At 40.4% G+C, this 21,271-nt stretch overlaps 1 protein-coding gene across 1 annotated transcript in view; it reads left to right on the top strand.

The window, feature by feature from the left end:
- The window catches only part of nsmfa (NMDA receptor synaptonuclear signaling and neuronal migration factor a), a 54,818-nt gene that overhangs the window by 8,497 nt on the left and 25,050 nt on the right, over nucleotides 1–21,271 (top strand). The window contains 3 exon segments of the mRNA XM_059358653.1: nucleotides 6,602–6,663; nucleotides 6,907–7,824; nucleotides 8,562–8,634. Of these exon segments, the coding sequence (XP_059214636.1) occupies nucleotides 6,602–6,663; nucleotides 6,907–7,824; nucleotides 8,562–8,634 (1,053 nt within the window).

Below are 21,271 nucleotides of genomic sequence, written 5' to 3'. Positions count from 1 at the left end.
ATCTTAATCATTGCATATTTTTAGAATTATTTTAAAGGATAATAAAGGTTCTTGATTTATTTAAGGCATCTTATTTTGACAGTCTTCTTGTAAATTCTGTGGTCGATTCTGTTAAGACACTGCGCTCTTATTTTTGAAAGCTGCATGAGTTTAGCACCAGGAAGTTATTCAAAACAGTAAGTCACAGTTTAGTGTGATTAAAACAACTTTAACTGTTAGCTTATGTTAGCTTGCGGCTACCAAACGGCACATGCAACAGTGTATTTGGACCTCTGAAGGCCCGGACAGGTTGATAGTATTTAGCTTGGCACGCAGTGACGGTGAGACACGGAGCGATCATGTGGGGACGAGTGTGTGTGTAAGCATGTCTCAGAGGAGGATGGAGAGGTGGGTCGGGGTTTGAATGACTGACGGGTGACAGACACTCTGCTGAGCAGAACACAACACAAAATAAATTTATATTATAGATCATGTGACGTGACGCAGCGGGGCGGGGCATCAAGACCACACTGTGGCCTCAGGGCAGATATGTTTTTTAAGGGCACGAGGCCAAACTTCTAGGGTCCTTGTGGCCCTCGTGAAATGCCTGCCCTGATGTTGTCTCTCAAGTGCAACTCTATTCTCACATCTCAAGTTGCTTAATTGCAGACAACAGCAGGTACATAGAAAAGGCAGTCGTAGACCGGATACCTGTTATCTGGATATCTGCTACCTAATACGTCGATGCCCCCAGGGGCTAAATCTTTGTCAGACCAATAGCAAATGGTTAGAGTTAGAGACTGTCCTCCAGACAAAGACAAGACCATTCGTCATTTCAGCTAAAGACCAAAAATTGCATGCAAATGTTTACGTTAAAGTGGCAAAGCCTATCAGTGGCTGCAGTATTTACGACTGTTGTCCATCGCAAGAAAAAAAATGAAGTGAGGTTAAGCTTAACCTTTGAGTGACAAAGTGTACACATGGATGTCAGGATTGGTCATCAAAATGTCTGATTTTAACACAAGAGATCATTTTTCGTTCCATGATCTTTCCCTAACCAAGTTGTTTTTGTGCCAAACCAAACCCTAACCATAGCAATGTCACACAGCAGACATGGGCATCAGATGAGAAAATGCTTATACTGATGTGTCATTGTGGAGGGTAATAACAAACAAGGTATTTTGTCATTGAATCTCTGGACTTGTTGGATAGATGAGAGCTGGAACTGTTTCCAAAACCCCTGATTGTTGTGTTCAAGGACGCTGTGACAGCTGAGTTGGCAGCTAAAAAGCATTCAGCAGTGATGTCAGGAGAATATCTAACCTTCAGCCATGTAAGACAAACAACAAAGCAAAATTGGAACGAACTAGATGCGGTGAACGTCCTGTCTTACTGTAAAAGCTAGCACAATTGAAGAAACTCCACAGATAATCAAAAGTTACATGTAGAAAACTGGGATGAACACCAAGATGTAAAATGAATATGGTACAAGGCATGGCGGAAAAGAAATAACGACATTTGTTTGCCAACTCCCATTTCCCATAATAAGCCAATGAACATGTCACCATGGAATGGTTTCTCAAACATTACAGCAATAACACTTCATCAAGTCTCTGCAAGTAAATGTTCATACTGTGGTAAATGGAAACTTTATGGTTTACTGTGTTGTAAAACTGGCGTATTTATGAGTGGAACACAGAACTCTACTTTACCTTTAAGGTTAAATAGATATCGCTCCCACACAGCCAGTCTGCTCCATCACTGTCAGACTCTCTAATCTGATCTGATCTGAGTCCAGGACATGAACTTGAACCTGTGCCATCCTTGTCACTCCTGTTTGACGCATGACTCACAGCGTATATATTGAACTTAATGGACATGTAGAAGCCACTTAAGAGGTTAAATGACACAGAGGATTTTAGGGTTGGGTTGATTCCAGAAGATGCAGTTGTCCTGGGGAGGCATCAGAGTCTGTAGTCAGCTTTATCTCCCTCTTCCTCCTTGTCCTGACTGCGCTCTTTCTGTCTGCCTCTGTTTCCTCAAGTTTACTCCACCTTTCATTTTTAATATGCCCCCATTTTTCTCTGTACACTCCTCTCGCTCTCTGCTGTAATCCTCCTCAGAAACTCCCCTCCCTAACTCATTCCTCTCCCCAACCCCCCCGTCACATGTCTGAGAGCATGCAGGACGAATTTCATATCTGCCTGTCAGGCTCTCCTCCCTCCCTTACTTCTCTTTCTTCATTTTTCACATGTTGCAAATGGGTTTCTCTCCTCTGCTGCCTCATGCACCTGTGCCTCTTTCATGCTGTGCTCCCATATCATATATGGAGTGGGCGGAAGAGAGTGATAGGAGACAACACAGAGAGAGGGTTTGTTTAATGGATGGACTGAGAGGCGTTTTGCTGTATCTGTTTCCAACTTGGTTTCCTCTCATGTATAATGGATAATGTGAGTCTCTTGCACCATTGTTTGCAGATTCTAATCAGAGTGCCCAGCCTGTTGAATAATAAAACAGGAGGGCAAAATGAAAATGTCTCAGAGCTTCTGAGGAACACCTGCTGATAAGAGCGTAGACTTCATTTATCACAACTGTCCTTAACGGGACTCATTGCTTGTTACATCACCACACACACACACACACACACACATACACCTTTTGCCTCTGAATATATTATACGGACTGACTCACACTCACGCACTTAACCAATTGCATGCACACACAAATCTCAAGGCTTGTAACTTGAAGTTCACCCTGTCTTGTAGAGCCTAATTTGGTTTTAAAATGTTAATTTAAGCCCTGATTCGTACATTAACAGGGCATTAAATGAGTTGCTATTTTAATGTTTATTGTTTGGCTGCAACCTCTAGTGGCTAATTATGATGGGAGCGAAGGAGAATGTGATGTAGTATAAGGAGCGATACAGTCCGTACAAAGAGAAAGGTCGGGTTGTTGGCTAGCTTCTGAAACACAGGACTTCAACCAAGGAGACCAGAATTTGAGTCCTGTAAGGTCCTGTGAATTAAAAAAAAAAAAGGTTTTATTGATATTTATATAAGGTATTTATTCCAAATCATGAGTTTTTTTTAGGTAATCCAACTGTAGTATTTTTCTCCTTAACATAACCACATAGTTTCAGTGTTCAAACCTAATGAAACTGAAAGTGAAAGTAAACGGCAACTGAATATTTAATGGGTGGATAACAGCCTTTTACATATACAAATAGGTACAGCAGACACTTATGCATGAGGCTGATAACAAGCCATTTAATGAGCGTATAACATTTGAAACGTGCAAAGCTTATATTGTGCTTACAGTGTTTATCCATAAATAAATTACTGTTTAATCATATTAATAGAAACCAACAGCAAAGATGCCCTAAGTAGTATTCCAGCATTAGAGTACTGGTTGGTTTGTGGACTGCAGGCAGAATACAGTATGAAGCTGCTTTATGTCTGTGTGCACTGTGCCTGATGATTGAGAGGCTATGAGGGCTTGAGGTCATTTCTGCCTTGCAGGGACCTTCTGGTGGATTCATCCTGCATGTTGTGAGCCCGGGGCAATAATGTCACATACTATCATCCCCAGTACTGTAATACAGTCTATTACAGATATTTCTTGTTATTATTGTTTTTTCATATTGTCTTTCTAATGGTCCAAAAAGATTCTGGAGGACCTCAGATTTTCCCAAAAGAAGCTATAGCTACAATTTTTACTGATGGGAATGATCAACAATTAAGTCGTATAGGGTTGGGTCAATGGACAATGCATCTACCACTGACTACAGCTTTAAACATTAAAATTATCCCTATTTATTTTAACTCTTGCAGACAATGTCTTTTAACCATTTGTTTCTTTAAACCTTTGTCAATCCTGTATTTTATTGCACTTTATGTACTTTTATGTGAAGCACTTTGATGCAGCTCATCCGGTATATGCACTACAGAAATACATTTGACTTGACATCTCCCCTTCCTGTCCTCACAAATACTAGGGAAGAGGCTTGTATTGCCGCTGATGGCATTCATTCACTGCATGCTTTAAAAAATTAACAATTATGATTCATCAGCGTTGTGCAGATTGATTTTCCAAGCACAACTGAAGGTGAACGCTAGGGCCGTCCCCGCAAAAAGTTTGTACAAATCCAAAGTAAAATGAAATAAATTCAAACTACTTTGGGCTTACATGTAATCAGAATAAACTATTATACCCCCTGGATTTGAACACATTATCACAGTTTAATTAGTTACAATTATAGTACTAACCTATTATAGGAGAAACCCATAACACGACTCTCCCAACAAAATTGTCCATCGTGACCTTTCACTGTGGACATCAATGCCAATTTGGTAGCTATTACGCAACCCTAAAGTCATAGTTCCATTTAAAGGATGCACTCAAGTCAAATATGCAGCATTAACACAGTGTTGTTGTTAAAAGGTACCTATGTCAAATATAATGTCTCTTGACGGGGCTGAGTTTTAAATAAGAAACTCTGTGTAAGAGAGAAGGAAAGATGGTGCATCAGAGAGAAGTCTGTTTTCACTGCACTCCTCCTCCTACTGTATGTGTGAGTGTATATGTGTGTGCCTGCGGTGTTGGACTGGCTTTAATAATTGACAGAGCTGTCAGGAAGGAGGTGCTCACCCACAGATTCCCCTGTGTTCAGGGGTTACTCCAGCACAGTCACCTCCAACCTTTATACAGCAGCTGAATGAAAAAAACAAGTCACATTCCTGCATGTCGGGCTATTATTTAAGGTTCACATCGATATTCATTTAATAAATGACGCATAATGCTTGATGTTAAAAAAACAACAACTGCTGACTCACAATTCATCCATTAGTTCCTGTGCTAGTAGATCATTACATTAGTAATTAACTCATTAAAACATCAGTTTTAAAGAGATAGTACGCCTGAAAATGAAAAAATACATATTTTTCCTCTTACCTCTAGTTCTATTGATCAAGATTGTTTGTTTTGGTGTGAGTTTGCTGAGTGTTGGAGATATCGGCCGTAGACATGTCTGCCTTCTCTCAAATATAATAATATAAAATATAATGTAATGTTATGAGCAGTTTTAGTAGGAAACGTGATTATGATCATGGTTTATCTTGAGTTACAGGGTCATGATTCTTGGAAAGAGACATTGCAGTTGAGTTTTTCCAAATTATTAACACACAATACGCATTTAGCACAATACGCATAATGATATCCAAACAATCTAGATTGATAATTTCCCCAAAGCTAAGAGGAAAAGTATGCTTTTTTGACATTTGGGTGAACTGTCCCTTTAAGAGTCAGTTTCCATACAGTGAGTTTTCTCATAAAAAGCTGTGAAATGAGAATAACAATGCTAAAAAAAAAAGTTTAAAAAGTACAGATGATGCGATGCAATGAGTAAGTCAAAGTACTCATTCATTCTGAATGATGCTGAAGTGTGTTAAATTATTGATATTGTATGTGTAGGAGCTGTAGGAGGCACTCCATCTTACTTCTTTATATACTGTTGGGTAATTTAAGTGACATCACAAGTCAAGTAACAGATAGAAGTTGCAGTAGTTCCTCTAAAAGGTAGCGGAGTAAAAATGTGTCTCACAAAATGGAAATAATCACTTGCAGCAGGGCCTCAAAAGTATACTCAACTAAATGTAGTTTGTGGTTAATAAGGCACAATCTCTTTCAGTCATCTGGAGAAATGGTTCTCTCCTCATGATCCTTTCAATAGGAGTAACTTAATATTAATAGCATACCATATTAAAGTAACTAACATTTTCTCCTTTCCTCTCCTCCCTCCATTCATTCTTAATTACTGTCATGAATCCTTATTTCTAATAGTTATTGCTGCGCTTCATTTCCTCTCAGTTTCAGATTGACATTGAAGGCACATCTTCAGAGTTATTCGTCTTTCTTTTGCCCTGTCTCTCTTTGCTCATTTTCCTCTCCTGTCACACACTGACGAGAGGAACATTAGGAGGTCAGTGTCATTCAACTGCGAGACCTGAGGCGATTTTATTAAAAGCTGAAGCCCCTCTATGATATTGAGTTTTAGCTGAATGTGTGGCTGAATGAACGTCTGTGGCGGGGGTTTTTTCTGTCTATTTCTGTGTGTGAGTAAAAGAAAGACCAGGAGAAAAAAAATGGAAGTACCACAGCATCTATTTTCAGCACGTCTCCAAGCAATCTTCTTCAGTTATTGTCAAAGTGTTTTTCTTGACATGAGGATACGCTGCTGTATACATCCACCCATACATTCTGTGTGTGTATGAAACAAGGAGACAAACACACTTATGGTGTGCCAGCTGCAATTACATCCACTGACGCAAACTGAGGTCATACTGAGAAATGAAGACGAACAATCCTTCACTCTATCTCCTCCGGCTGTCTCATACTCTGTCTCCCTTTCAGTCCGAGGCTGCCTGAAGTGTGGAGATAAAACAGCTGCATCTTTAATCTGTGGGTGGCACACGCCTACAAAAGAAGGCAATTAGGTTTATAATTTACAATTCCCTTGCCCCCCCCCCTCCTCTCTACCCTTCCATTTCCTCTCCTTTCAACTCAGCCCTCCTTTCCACCCATGAATTAATGTCTTTATGTGTGTCATGTGTGTGTGTCCCCACAGAGCAGCCCGAGCATTTGGAGAGTACCTGTCCCACACACACCCTGAAAACAGAAACGGATCAGGTCAGCGTCTCAGCCATCCTGCCATTTGTCCATCCCTGCTCTGCCTATGTGGTCTTTAATCCTTCCTCAACCTGGTTCACCTCATCATCTGTTGAAATGCCAGGCTGCGATCATTAGTGTGTAGCTGATATCCGAAGAAAGATAGTATTTTCCTTTGTCATGCTCAGCTTTTCTCTCTTCTCTTGCACCTTGATGCTTTTCTCATTTTTTGATGCTCATATGTCTTTTTCGCTCTCGTTCCAGCTCATCTTCTGTGTGAAACCTCGGTGGGTCCCGACCCGGAGTCCCCAAGTGACACGATTGGCCCCAACAACAACAACCACCTCCACCCCTGCTCCAACACCGCCAAGGGCTGCGAGGACAACCGGGAGCCCAGCCTGGTGAAACTCCAGCCGCCACCCCCTTCCATCACCATCTCGACCAAAGCATCGCGACTGTCCCTCGAGCGCAGCTTCTCCGCTGAGGAAGACCAGCAAAAGGGCATCGAGTGCACCCTGCAGCCTGCCCGCGTGTACACCATCACCACCCAGCGCGGTATGCTGATGAGCAGCGGCCGGGGCAGCAAGGAGAGCCTAGAACTGGACGTCCTGAAGGAGAAGCCGGGGAGTGGCGGGGTGGGATCCAGAGGTGGCTTGATCCAGCCCTCCACCTCCCCTTCCTCCACCACATCGTCTCCAACCCAGTACCACCATGCCAGCAGCGGCCGTGGCTCCAGCCACCATCACAGAAACCATCACGACACTCGGGACCACGGGAACCACCACCACCACGGCGTCTCGGGCACCAATGCGCCTTCCGGTAGTGGAGGAAGTAGCGGGGCGAGTGGCAGCAGCAGCAGCAACCAGCAGCAGCAGCAGCAGTCTCTATCTGTGGCTGGATCCCACTCTGGATCCCACCACGGATCGCACCACCACGGCCACCACCACCACCTGTCCCAACCTCCGCTGCAGACCTCCGTGAGCGCCCACAACATCCGCGGCTGGGGCGAGGGCGGGAAAGGGGAGGCGGAGTGCAGCGGGCTGGCTTGTGAGTCATGCAGCGGCGCCCCCTCGCGGAGCCAGGGCTCCCTGGACCTGGAGAGCACGTCCCGAGAGGCAGGCAAGCAGCACCGACGCTTGGAGCGGATGTGGAGTGTGGACCGGGTGACTGGGCTGGAGAGAGGTGAGAGGGCGGAGGACACAGAGCAAGGGAGAGGCGCCGAATTCCAAACAAGAGCGGGAGGGGGGCAGGGTTGACCCCGTGGCTGGGACTGGCGGGTTTGGTCTTGGACCAGAGATGAAATAGCATTTGACAAATTTTAATCAATTTGGTTGTTGTTTTTTTTTAAAGTTTAAAATTAAGGATCAATTTAAACTTGCTCCCCCATTAGTCAAGTGTTTTTGACAGTTTAATTATATGTGTTTACAAGTAATAATTCTGGGCTTCATGGAAGTTAAAGGACCACTTCAGTGAAAAACAAGCAACAAATCACCCTTTAGTGAGCATTAAGTGAAGAAACTTTGCAGTTAGTGTTTTATTCAAGTTATTTTAGTGTGAAATCAGAAATCACACAGATAAGACTTAAATCTGGATGAATTTAAGTGCATCATCCATTAAAAGTTACTACTGCAGGTCAAATCTATTTCATCTCAGCTCTGGTGGGGTTGAGGGTTTGTTGTTGGATGTGACGTGGTGGTCTGTATATCTGACTCTTCGTCTCCCCGTCTCTCCCCTGCTGTCTCCTTCTGTGTGTCTCCCTCTCTCCATTTGTGGAGTGGTGGACTGTAAAGTGCTGGTGCTGTCGCTGATTTTTGTGCTTCCACATTTCTATGATATAGTACATTTGCCAATACAACTCATAGATTTTTTTCTGTTTTTTCAATTAACTCTGGAATAATCAATTTTCTCTCTAATTGCAGAGGACACTAACTGGTTCCCCAAGGAAAACATGTTCAGCTTTCAAACTGCCACAACAACCATGCAGGCGTGAGTGTCCAATCTCCAAGCACACATATAAATCTTACATGTACACAAACACACAGAGTCACATTTATGGAGTATGAAAGGTCAGGCTGTTGTGTGAGTTAACGGACCGTGCTGGTGTTTTTGCATGTTTTAGGTCATTAACTACAAACTGCATACTTTACATAACCGCAAACCATTTTCCAAAGCTCGCTATAGGTTTTTAGATTGATTTCTCACCTTCCAGGCTGCCATTGATTTTCATTTCAGTAAGCTATAAAAATGGCCGGCAGACCCTTAAAGCTTGCTCAAGGAGGACAATCCATCATAGTGAATATTTTGTCAATTCTTTTTCTTAAAGTTGAAAAATTGATGCATGGGAAAGCAGTTGTAGGGTAGGGTTTGTTTTGAGATCTCACCTTGTGGTTCATACGACATCTGAGATTTGACCGTTGGATGCTGAGCAGCAAAACGTGACTTCAATCTCATTATCACTTGCACAACATGCTTTTCCAACAACACGCTCTCATTAAATAATGAAAATAAGGGTTAATTTGCCACCTTTCATGTCTTGTCTGATCAGGGCTGATGGTAAATGAATTCAAGTGGAAAAAATTAATTATTCAGTGCTTGCTGTATTGACCCTAAAAGCTGATTTCTTCTGCTCACTGAGCCATGCTGTCAATGCCTACATATACCAGGATGCATTGCACCCAAGCTTCTGTCCAACATCAGAAAATAGAAAGAGAAAATACGTTTTTGACAGGCATCAGAGCACACCCCGCAACTGCCAAGGCTGGAATTAAACTTTGTATTTCTTACTTGGCTCCAATTGAGTCACTGTCATGTCAAATGACAATGCTGAATGTTGGAAGAACAACAGATTTTGCAACTGCAAACTCACCTTACTCCTTTGAGCAGGTTTCAAGTATTTGCAAGTTGATTTTTCATCTTATTCCCGTAAATCTAATAGTCTGCAGCCATACTAGCATCTGTGTGAAGCTGTAGTGGGTAAGGGTTAGGTGCTTTGAGCTAAATGTTTACACCAGGATACTAACATGGTCACAATGATGATGCTAACATGTGGCAGAATGTTTACCATTTTCAGCATCTCAGTTTAGCGTGTTCACATGCTGGCATTTGATAATTGCAGGGTTTTTTTTAGTTTTGCAGATATTTGTTGAATGTATACAATTAATTTGATGACATTTTCTTGATTTTAGGGTTCAATAAAAAGTCACAGGATCAGCAACGTGACTGGAATTTATCCATCCAAAAGTTGTTGAGGTATTTTAGTCTGGGCCAAAGTAATAGACCCACCTAGCCTAGCATCGCCAGACTGATCAAAAATGTGTTTCAGTCTGGAATCTCTCTGTTTATACGTGGCATTATCAGTGAGCACAGACCAAAATGCCTCTGTATAGACCATAGACTGTATAAAGGTATAGACCTACAAACAATCAAAGCAACAAGACACGGGACATAGTCCTGAACTACACATGCAAGATTTCAAGCAGTGAAGAAAATGGTAGCCTGGTCACCAACAACAGAATCTTAAATCACTTTCCATCAGCGCAGCCTAGTTTACAATTTGATCAGAGTTTCATGAATGGTGCTGGATCTAACCCGCCCCGTTAGAAAAACAGTTGTGATTGGCCTGCCCAGGGCCAAGACTGATGGAAATCTGTCTGAATGGGAACAGGACAAGACACATCTGCCAGAGCAAATAAATCATGAGCTCGGCAGATTCATCTGGTTTCCAGGCTAGGATCAATAGGACGCGCAGACTGGCACTGCCATCCCCAAAGACATGCTGCTAGTGTGGCTAAAAATGAATGTAATATAAATGCAGTTTGTAGTTTGTAGGCCCAACTAACAGTGTGTTTCTTTAAAAAAAAAGAAGAAGAAAAAGAAGAGAGAGACATGTTTGTGCAATTGAGAATGAGTGCTTGTGAGCATCTGTGCGAGCATGATAGCAACCTGAAATTCTGTCTCAAGATCACCTGCAGCTGTAAGAGATATCTCCACTGTCATAACCACTTCACATCAAATGTAGAATCTCAAGTAGCTTCCAGCAATCTGCTTCTCCCTGACTGTCAGTATTTCTTTTTAAGACACTTTTTAAATGCATCTTTTGCACTTTCTTTGTGCCTCTCTCTTTTCATCCTGTAGTAGATGCTTGTTAAATGTTCAGAAACACAAAGGCAGAAACAGTCAATATATAGAAGTGTTTGTTCATTTGGCTCATTCAATAAGCACAGTCCAATAGTAATTTACGCTTTATTCATAGAGGTCAACTATGACACACACGTTTTGTCTCTGTCTCATTATGCTCCTCCAGTTTCTCCTCTGTCTGCTGTTTTGGACTCATTGCTCAGTGGTGCCTGAACTGTGTTGTTTTTCTCTCTCTCTCTCCTCTTGCATGCTAATTAATCACGGGACACTCCAACAGGATATCGTGAGTATACATCCCTGCCTGCTTCCTTTTTTTTTTTCTTAGCTTGCTTACCTCTTGTTCTTTCTTAACTGCTGTTACTTAACTGTGATGTCTACCATTTAACCTTCATCCTTGGGCTGGGTGATTGAGTTTCAGTTGAAAACAAAATGTTAGATAGAACCAGGGAGTGTACAGTAGAGAGGTCTGTGTATGTGTTTGTGTCTGTTACTGGGCGGACCTTTTGTTGTTTGCGGTTTTTCTGGCCAAGCAAAAATTATGTTTTTTTCGAGAGACATCAATCATTATCTGACTTGCAGTTATGGATTGGCAGGTGGAAGCCTAGTCAGCACAAATAATGTATTTTAATTAAAGTAAAAAGCCAGAAGGGGAGAAATTGAGTTACAGGATTTCCATGCAACAGCAGGGATAAAGTCCAGTGTAATCCACTGCAGCTGAGCAAGACTGCCAAGCTCAAGTCAGGAAAATGTCCGTCTGTGTGTTGGCTGACCTAAACCGTGTCAGCTCACATCCGCCCAGCAGTCCTATGTCCATTTGGCACACACACCATCCTCACTTAGGGCACAGCGATAGATAGAGTTTGTCCATTTAAGATTTTTGTGGCAGTCATGTTAGTGCTTTAATCCGGCTTCACAGCCGTCGCCAATTATCACTGAATCTGTGCTGGCTGACTTTAGGCGTGTTTGGAACTGACAGTGGCAATTGGCTCTAGAGAGATTTGTTAAGAACAAGTATTTATAGTGCTAACATGTGATCTCTAGTGCCTTCTGGAGAAACTATTCTACCCACTGTAGTTTGAGAAGAAGTCAGTTATCAGTAAGTTTTCAGCTATCAAAGTCACATAACCTTGGTATGTTAATATCCAGGGTGACATTTGTTGAATACGAGTCACCAACTTCTGTCAAAGGAGTTTATAGGTGAGCTGAGAAGTGGGTAAAGCAATCAGTTATGTTAAAATCGATAACAGTGATAGTGTATTTCGCCTTAACCAAGCCAAGTCTTGACATTTCATACTGCACAACCCCTGCTCCAACCACATCTTGCCTAACTAAACTCAACTAACCCAAGCTGCTCCTAAATGTTCTCAAGTTCTTTGTATGTTGACCGAGCTAACCTCCCGCTGCTAGCTTGAAGCAAATGTTGAGGGTTCATTCAAACTTACAATAAAAATAGAATAAATCTGGTGATATTCTATGTTTCTAACGGTTGACAAATCCCATGAATAGACCAAAACAAAGTATTGTCTTTGTAACCAAAGTATATATGCCATTCATTGTTGAAAACTTGTTGGTGAAAGTCTACAGCCATGCTAGCAGTTATATGGAATTACACCATAGATCTGGATACTGGACTCCAAAATGCCACTTATTCACTGGAATTAAATCTGCCTACCAAGTAATTAAGGCAAATACTCTTTCTTTCTTCCCAATTTACTTCTGTGTAATATTGCCTCCTTTACATAAATAAAATGTTCTCCCAGTGGACAATAGACTTGACATTGGGATGATGTCACATGCTTTGAAAATATTTTACAACCTTCATGGATTAAAGATCTATTTTTAATGGTGGTCTTAATCCTCCAATGGCTATATTTGGACACAGTGGTGCTTCGAGATAAATATTCATTCAGCAGACAATGTTTACCTTATCTATTCTCATTAGTTTCAATGGTATTTGGACATACCGTAAAGTGTTGCACGGATTGAAATTTTGACCTAATGATGGTGCAAAAAGAAAAAGGGCCACTGGGTTTCATCTTGTGGAGACTATAAATATCTGGTGTGGTAATCCATTCAATAGTTGGTGAGATATTTCAGTCTCCACCAAAGTGGCTGGCCAACTGACCGGCCAACTGACCGGCCAACTGACCGGCCAACATTGCCATTCATAGAACCAGACCACAAGCATAGCTAGGGATTAACACATCAATGAGCTGCACTGTTACTGCGGGGAAACTGTTCCTCCATTACATTGAACATGGGTGGTGTAGCTTATTTTGAGTAAAGCCCATAGATGCCATCACGGTGCTGTAAATAAGCACCATCATGGCACCAAATGCTTATTAAACTTGTCCAGTACAAATTCAGCATATGTTTACTCCTGTTTGAGTTGTATTTGCTAAAAACGATAAAAATCTTGTTTTTTAAAAAGTGACAGTCGATATCTTTTTTGTGGTTTTTAAAAAATGATGGCCGTTTGTTTGACTGGGCTTGACGCTGAGAGCCACAGACTGGCAGGGGAAGAATTGAGAGAAAGACTAATGCATTTTGGTTTGGTCTTTTTATGGGATTTGTTAAAAAAAAATAAAAATAGAATAATGCCAGGTTTAACCTTTAAAAGAACATTTTGTTCTTGGGAGAATTTTATAAGCTACTTTCCACTACTTACGCAGAGTCGGTTAATTATGTTTAGGATGCTTGTTGCTCTATCTCTAGCTCAAGCTCTGGCTCTGCTACTGTTAATCAGCTTCACAGGATTGTTGGGTCACATCTTTCCTGGTTGACAACAATTAAGTCTGTTAAAGACAGATTCACACATTGACAGTGATGCTTTTCACACCATGTTTGTACTTTGACACGTAAAGTGGTGTCGCCTTCTGCTAGCCTGAACATTTTCAAAAGTTTAAGTATGATTTAAATGAAGGACAGGCATCCTCAACTTTGCTGGCGACCTCTTGCTGGTGGATTACAGCTTTAACATTCAAAATTTATCCATGACAAATGAACACCAGGCTGTGAATATAAAGTATTAAAGCCTCAGCATTGGAGAAGGTGCACTATTTCAAGTGGAGCTACTAGACGAGCCCACAGGTGCAGAAAGACACTAAAATGTAAAGATTTCTTTAACAAGCATCCATGACTGATTCTGGGAAAGTATCAAGCATCATACAAGTCCCCCAAAAACAAACAAAAAGAAGAACTACTAAAACGACACATAAGGTCACAAGATGAGCGTCTCTTCTGGAAGACGGATTATACCGCATGCAGACTGGCATATTTGTTGCAGAGGTGAATAGAAAATAAGATTTAAGCGAGTGATGTGATTTGACTCGCTGGTCTTTATACTCAAAGCTAGCTGCTGCCTACCTACAACAGCCTCCCCTTCACAGCCAAATAAACCCTGCAGCTAAAAGCCCTGGCATCAGCCCCCACCCCCCCTGCTCTGTCCTACCCTCCGCTACTCTAGCATTCTCGCTCTCTCATCCCTTTAATACTGTGCCACGTCCCGGCAGGGCTTTCCGGGGATTTGTGCAGAGAAAAAGGAGAGAGAGGGAGCAGGATTCTGCACAAGTCATCCAGAGGTACGAAGCAGCCCCTGGCAGGGGTGTGCTTTGCTGTTGTGCTGTTTGCGCTTGTTTCTGGCTAGAGCTCCGTTGTCACTTATTTACAGCCGCGTCTAAATCTGACTAAGCCAAAGAGTCACAACATGGCATTTGAAGGTGAGGACGTCAGCAGCTTTGAAAGGGATCTTCTTACTGGATGCCCTGCTAGAGTGCCCCAATTTCTAGGCCGGATTTTTACTGCCACCCACAATGAATCGGATTTTTATTCTTAGACAAAACTGGAAAGATCAAAACGGATGCATACTTGATGGGTGGTTTGAAAAAGAAAAAAAAAAACTAGAAATGTTCTCATACTGTGGATTTCACAAAGCAACACCTAGATTAACTGTATTGTTAGCACACATGCACGTAATCCGGAAGGGTGCTTTTGTTGGGTTGCAAAACACTGTAGTCATTTATTCAGCAGACTTCATCATTCAAAACTACAGTACAAGTTGGTATGTCACTGCAGCATTCTGACACAAATATTTCTGAACTACCCTATTTCACTAGTTCAAAGCAAAGTAATAAAATGAATAGCATTTTTGAAATCTGTAGGAAAGAGTGGGATTCTGTAACACTTGCAGGAGTAATGACCTCAGTAACAAGTTCGGAAACCGTCCCACATGGGCCCAGATGCTCCGTCACACAGGGGCAGATGGTGAATGTGACACCATGCAGTACATCTCAATTCCTTTGACATCTCCGTGTCATCCATCTGCGGTGTCAGTGCATTAAAGTTTGGTGTTATTTCATCATAATGAGTGATTTGAACATGAGGAAAAAATAGCAGAACAAAGTTTCAGAACACTTTGCCTCCCTGTACTAAAATCCACTGAATAAAACTGCTGCAAACCACCCCCCACAGAGAAGATTATTAGCCTATTTAGACAATCTAAAATGCATTGTCTAAAGTGCATTGCATAAGTGAGCAAGGTGTAATGGGCAAATGGGTTGCATTCAATTTCTTATTTAATCATAAATGTGTTTTGGGCGTAACATGAATCAAACCAATAAGTGCATTGCAATTTACAGTGCACTGTAATTGGGGGATTCAGCATTTTGGAGAAGGGAGGGTTTTCTGCCTCTGCCGTCTCCGAGTCAACAACTGTTCCATTAACAAATCATTTGACTGCATATGAGCAAATGCACAATTAACTTATTCAACTGAGGAGTGTAACTGTGTGTATAACATTTAGAGAGTGTGTGTGTTGTGAGCCCACCTATGTAGGCGCTCTTACCATCTGAATAATGCACCCTTTAAATGGCAGGACAATACTACGGCATTGACTTTAGACCAGATTTTTGTTTGTCAATGGTGCAATCGCTCTGCCTCAACCGGACAACACTTAATTTTGAGGCCAATACACCCATGGGTGCACAGATGGACACAAGTATTTGCCCTTTATGTGTGCTGCATGCACAAAGGGGCACTGGGCATGGAAATGACAACTGTGGCAGTCTTAAACTAGTAATGATAGTTGACAGCAATGATGCCAGGTATCAGCTCAGACTCTTTTCACACTAAGTCCATGGCCACCCAAAAACAGTCAGACTTGAATGCCTGTTTGTTTATTTACATTCTTGTCTTTTAATCTCACTAAACTATGGATTTGACCGCTGAACAGATCAAGAAGTAAAACCAGCTCAAAGTGAAAATTACTCGAGACCTGACATTTCTTGATGATCAGTATGTGTTTTATTCCTGTCTTGTTGGAATGCTTTGTTCTTCAGCCTTACTTCTTTGAAACTAACAACACTTTGAAAATAGCAGAAAGCTTTTTTTCACACGGTATAGAGCTGCTGCCTCAAAATCAAAGTGTTTCTGTATGCATTTATTTTTATTTCAATCTGGATGGCTTGCTTTAACAAAAGCAATAGAAACACCAGTGTGGATGAAAAACCTTTGACACGTAAACATCGTTTTTAAATCTATCTGCGTTCTTAAGATACGGCCTGAGCCACAAAGCCGAGCGGAAATGATTACTTTCATTCAGGAGCAGTTTGCAGGCAGTGCTTCTGTCAAGAACCACATTCCCATCCCCACATATAGATAATTTCAACCATAGTTATAAACAACAGCAACAAAAGAAAGAGTCATTTCAGCATTGCTCTTCATCAGCCCCTGTTATCTCAGAGTGCTTTTCATCAGAGAAAAGTAGATTGTACCCAGTACTCTTTGATGTTCAGGCTTCACGTTCCTTTTCATCAGGCTTTACCATCTCTAAACAATTAATATGGTTCTTTTTCAAGGATTTTCTGAGGTCTGACTTTTCTCAAAGCAGACATATGATGAACAACGTACTTTTTCAGTGCCTGTGCAAATACATTGGTACATCTGGAGTGCCTACCAGGTAGGTTTGGGCGATATATTTATATAAAATAATTTTAAATGTGATATGGAATTAGACCATATTGCATATATTATAGTTCAGAAGTTTTCTTTCTTTATATTTAAATGCTGCCCTTACTAGTGTTTGTCATATTTAGTTCTTTTGTAATGTTCATTATTCTTTTCTCATTTAAATATATTTATTTCAGAAAAAGATTGGCCTATTTTATTTCATAGGCTATTTAAATGTGCACTTTATGATTTTTTTTTTTTTTTAAAAAGGTACTGCTGTTGTTATACAGTATTTATGTTCACTTAAATAAACGGTTTCAGTAAAACTATTTGACATGTCAAATGTGGCTTTGACTGAACATTTGCATTCAATATCAGGATATATATCGTATATCGATATTCAGCCTGAATATATCAGTATATGACTTTTGGTCCATATCGCCCAGCCCTACTACTACCAAGCCACAACTGTGAAATAAGACAACCCAATTAGTTTTTGTGAGCTACCTAGGTCAGAAGACATCAGATTTAATAAGCCATTTAGAAATATTACCTCAGTATGAATGCCATATGGGACAGGAGAAGGCAGCAGAGGAAAAAAAAAAGTTAAATGTGAAAATATAGGTGAAAATATGGAACATATTAATGGAAAAATAGATTGAAAAGTGTTAGAAAAAGAGCTAAAGGAGAGGACCTGTCAGATTGTCTTTAGTTGGAGATGGAGGTGGCCATGGTTTCTCTTTCTAACTAAATCCCATTAACTGTGACCACACTTCTCTTTTGTGGGCAGCTGAGGTTTAAACGCGGGACATTCAGGGTGAATCTGTGCATTAGAGTTGTTTCAGAAATCTTTCTCAAAGTACAAAGTAAGTAGCACAACAGTTTTGTCGCTTATCTGTAATTGCTACTAACTTGTATTAGCTCTTTATTAGAGCATGTTTTGGGTATGATGTAATTTGTGTCACCCATTAAATAAGCCATGAAATTCATTGTTTGATGTCGCTTGTTAACTGTTGTTTGGCTGACATCTTTATAGAGGTAAACCAAGGACGAAGACACCAAAGTCTATTTCTTTTTCCTTTTATGTTGCTTCTATTTTTATGTGCTTCTCCCGCACCAGATAAACATGGACCCGCTCACAAACACACACACACACGCACACACACACACACATAAACCACATGCTGAGATCATTAATCATGAGTGTCGACTGGTAGCTTGGTGTACTGAAAGTGAGTGTAGATGCGACATGGGAGGGAGGCTGAGAGATAAAAGGATGTTTATCTGGGGCTCTTGCATAGAACATCATGTCAGGATCAGGCAGAAAGTCAAAGAGAAGAAGACTGTACAAACCCTACTGCTTTGTTGTTATTAAAGACACTAAATGGATTTCAAGTGGAACACGGTAATGGAAGGTCTATATTTAATTACTTATAGACGACAAATGTATAGTGGCGTCAGATCGTTTTATGGTTGCCAGGAGACATGGCAACTGACTTTTAGGAGGCTAATGCAAGTAGAAGAACAGTAGAAACAAAAAAAAAAAAACAAACAGAAGTTACCTCAGCATGTTTGTAGCCTAATAACACAGCATTTTATTTGATAGATTGACATTTCATTTCATTAGATATGTGAAACAACAGGAATGAGTGAAGTGTCATTACAGCCGTGTTTGTGAAATATAGGGTTAAAAAAAGTAAATGAATACAGTTTCACCATTTGGCAAATGTGTATAAACTTTATTTTTTCATAGTCAGGGTATAAAAATTACAATGTGAATCTTACAGTCGAAACCACAGTTCTGCATCTGTGAAAAATATTCTTCATAATAAAGCATCATAAGTCTGAGATTAGCCTCAATGAGATACAGTAGTGCAGATTCTTTCTAACTATATTTAAATAATGAGGATAAGGAGAAAAACCAGACTGTTTTTTTTAGACCTAGGATGGTAAATTTGTTGTGTTTGATGCCGTTTCCACTAGCAGACTCAAAAAGAGCCTGAACATGCATCGAGGATAGATGAATTCACGAGCTGATTTATGTGCATGGCTCTCAAGCAAAGCTGCCGTCATTGCAGCATTATTTCCGCTGACAGTGAAAGTAAAGTTGTTGTATGTTTGGGTTGTTCATGGTCCACTCGGCAGTCGCAACCCAGCCTCGGTGGATGTTATGCAGTCTCACAGGTGTGAAATTGGTTATGACAAAGAAAAGTGTAGCAATTCCGCCTGACCTCCACAGTGTGGGTATAAAGGTGGTCAAGACGTATAATCTAATAAATATCTAAAATGGTTGAAGTGAACACATATGGTGCACCAAGCTTTCAGGAGATATACAGGGTGGTGGCTCAGTCCTGTGTAGGCAACATCTAATGGCTATAATGAAAATGAATAAAGGTGAAATTTATTTCATGGAGCAGATACTTGTGAATTTTGCTTGACTGTCGGAGCAGCTGATGAGAGCACATGAGCCAATGTTAGCATCTGTTAAAAGGTGTTAAAGGCGTTGTTTAGATGGAGACGATCTGGACAGAAAAAGCAAAAGTGGCGTTGCGTTCTCACTTTTTATTTCGCGTTTGGATGAGCTTCTTTAGGGGGAAATCTGTGTGCAAAACGATGACGCAAAAGTCTGTGAAATTTGATGTAGTATGCATGGCAGGTGGCTAGGTGGGACCGTGAAGCACTGCCACACAACACCACCAAGAGCTCACGCATGCCTAGACACTTCTCTTCTCTCCTGCTTCTCTTAGTAGCGCAAAATAGAATAGAAATAGAAATAGAAAAAATTGCCCTAGGTAATTAATGCGCCTTCTCTGCTCTGTTATATTATCTGTGATAATTGTGCTGAACTGCTGAAATGACTCCTGGATAGCTATCAGAGCTGCTGGGGGAACTTGAATGTCTGACCGATGGAAATAATCCGACATGTTTGTTGTCATTTGCCTGGACTGCACTTGGATGTTACGTAAAGGCGTACGCAACGATACCCAGCGTGAGCTGATCAGAGAACACTTTTGCTTCTTCAACCCTTTAGACGGTAAAGCAACGTTTTTTGATTTTTTTGCGTTTTTAATCTCCAAAAATAGTGTCGCCGTCTATACGAAAGGCACATCTGATAAAATATTTTGTCGTTTTTTCACCCAAGAGAAACAACATAATAACTTTCCATTTAATGGCATTTCATGAATTAATATTTTACATGTTACAAGATCTACAGGATCTCCTAAACATATTTATATATACAGTACTGTACAAAAGTCTTAGTGTGAAAAAATATATAAAATATGTAAAATATGAATGCTTTCAAAAATAGAAATGTCAATAGTTTATTTTTATCAAGTAACAAAATACAAAGTGAGTGAACATAGGTAAAAATCTAAATCAAATCAGTATTTGGTGTGACCACCCTTTGCCTTCAAACCAGCATTAATTATTCCAGGCATTTTTTCACACCTGTCCTTTGCATAGTACTATATATTTATCTTTAAGATCTTGGTTGAAATCAGAATTTGAGATTTTTCAACCCAATTCCTATTTTCTCATGTTTTTGTGACCAAGTGTTGCACAACAGTTTTTAAAATTGTTTCAGCCCTGAATGAGCACTCGCTGTAAGGAGCCACTGGGCACTCTCTATGTTTGTCCTCTAAAAGTGGTGTTTTTTAAAATGTCATGCTCAGATTGTTATTACACAGTACGTATGTGACAACATCATAGAAAGCACACTACAGAGAAGGAGGAGAGGAGAAGTCTTGCTCTGAAATCTTGTTACTTGTTTGGAAGACAACTATTGAAACGTGACAGAGAGTTGGAGAGGCGAGAGCCAGAAAGTTCTGTTGTGTGAAGTAGAGAAAGTGAAGCTGTTATCTCAAAGATTTTCAGTGTTGTGTGATAAAATCTTTGGATGGACAGCCATATTTATTTGAGTATATAAATGAAAAATGAGGCGATCTTGGCCTATCATAGATACAGTCATGGAAAAAATGATTAGACCACCCTTGTTTTCTTCATTGCATAATGCCTGGTACAACTAAAGGTACATTTGTTTGGACAAATATAATGATAACAAAAAATTGGAAATATGGAAAAAAAATTCAAGAACTGATATCTAGTAATTTTCCATGGATTTCTTGATAATGATTTTGGTTATTATCAAGAAAACCATGGAAAATGGCTAGATATCAGCTCTTGAATTAAACTATGAGGTTTTTTTTTGTGTTATTATTATATTTGTATATTCAAAGAAATGTACCTTTCGTTGTACCAGGTATTATAATGAACAATAAATTGAAGAAAACAATGGTCTTATATTTTTTTCCATGACTGTGTATATCTGTATCTATCGATATACATGTTGTCTGATATGCACAAAGATGGAAATTATTTTTAAAGTAAAGCAAAAAGCGCTTGACATGATTTAGAAACGGTGTCGACACAACCAAATAAAATGTTCTTTCCTCTATCGTCTAAATGGTTCAAAGGAACAATCAGTGAAGAGTAGAACTACTTCTCAAAAGATGGTGATGGACACCTGCAATGCATTGTGTGTACA

The sequence above is a fragment of the Centropristis striata genome, chromosome 19 (assembly GCF_030273125.1).
Source record: "Centropristis striata isolate RG_2023a ecotype Rhode Island chromosome 19, C.striata_1.0, whole genome shotgun sequence".
Classification (NCBI taxonomy): Eukaryota; Metazoa; Chordata; class Actinopteri; order Perciformes; family Serranidae; genus Centropristis; species Centropristis striata.
This window is presented reverse-complemented; position numbering and strand designations above follow the sequence as displayed.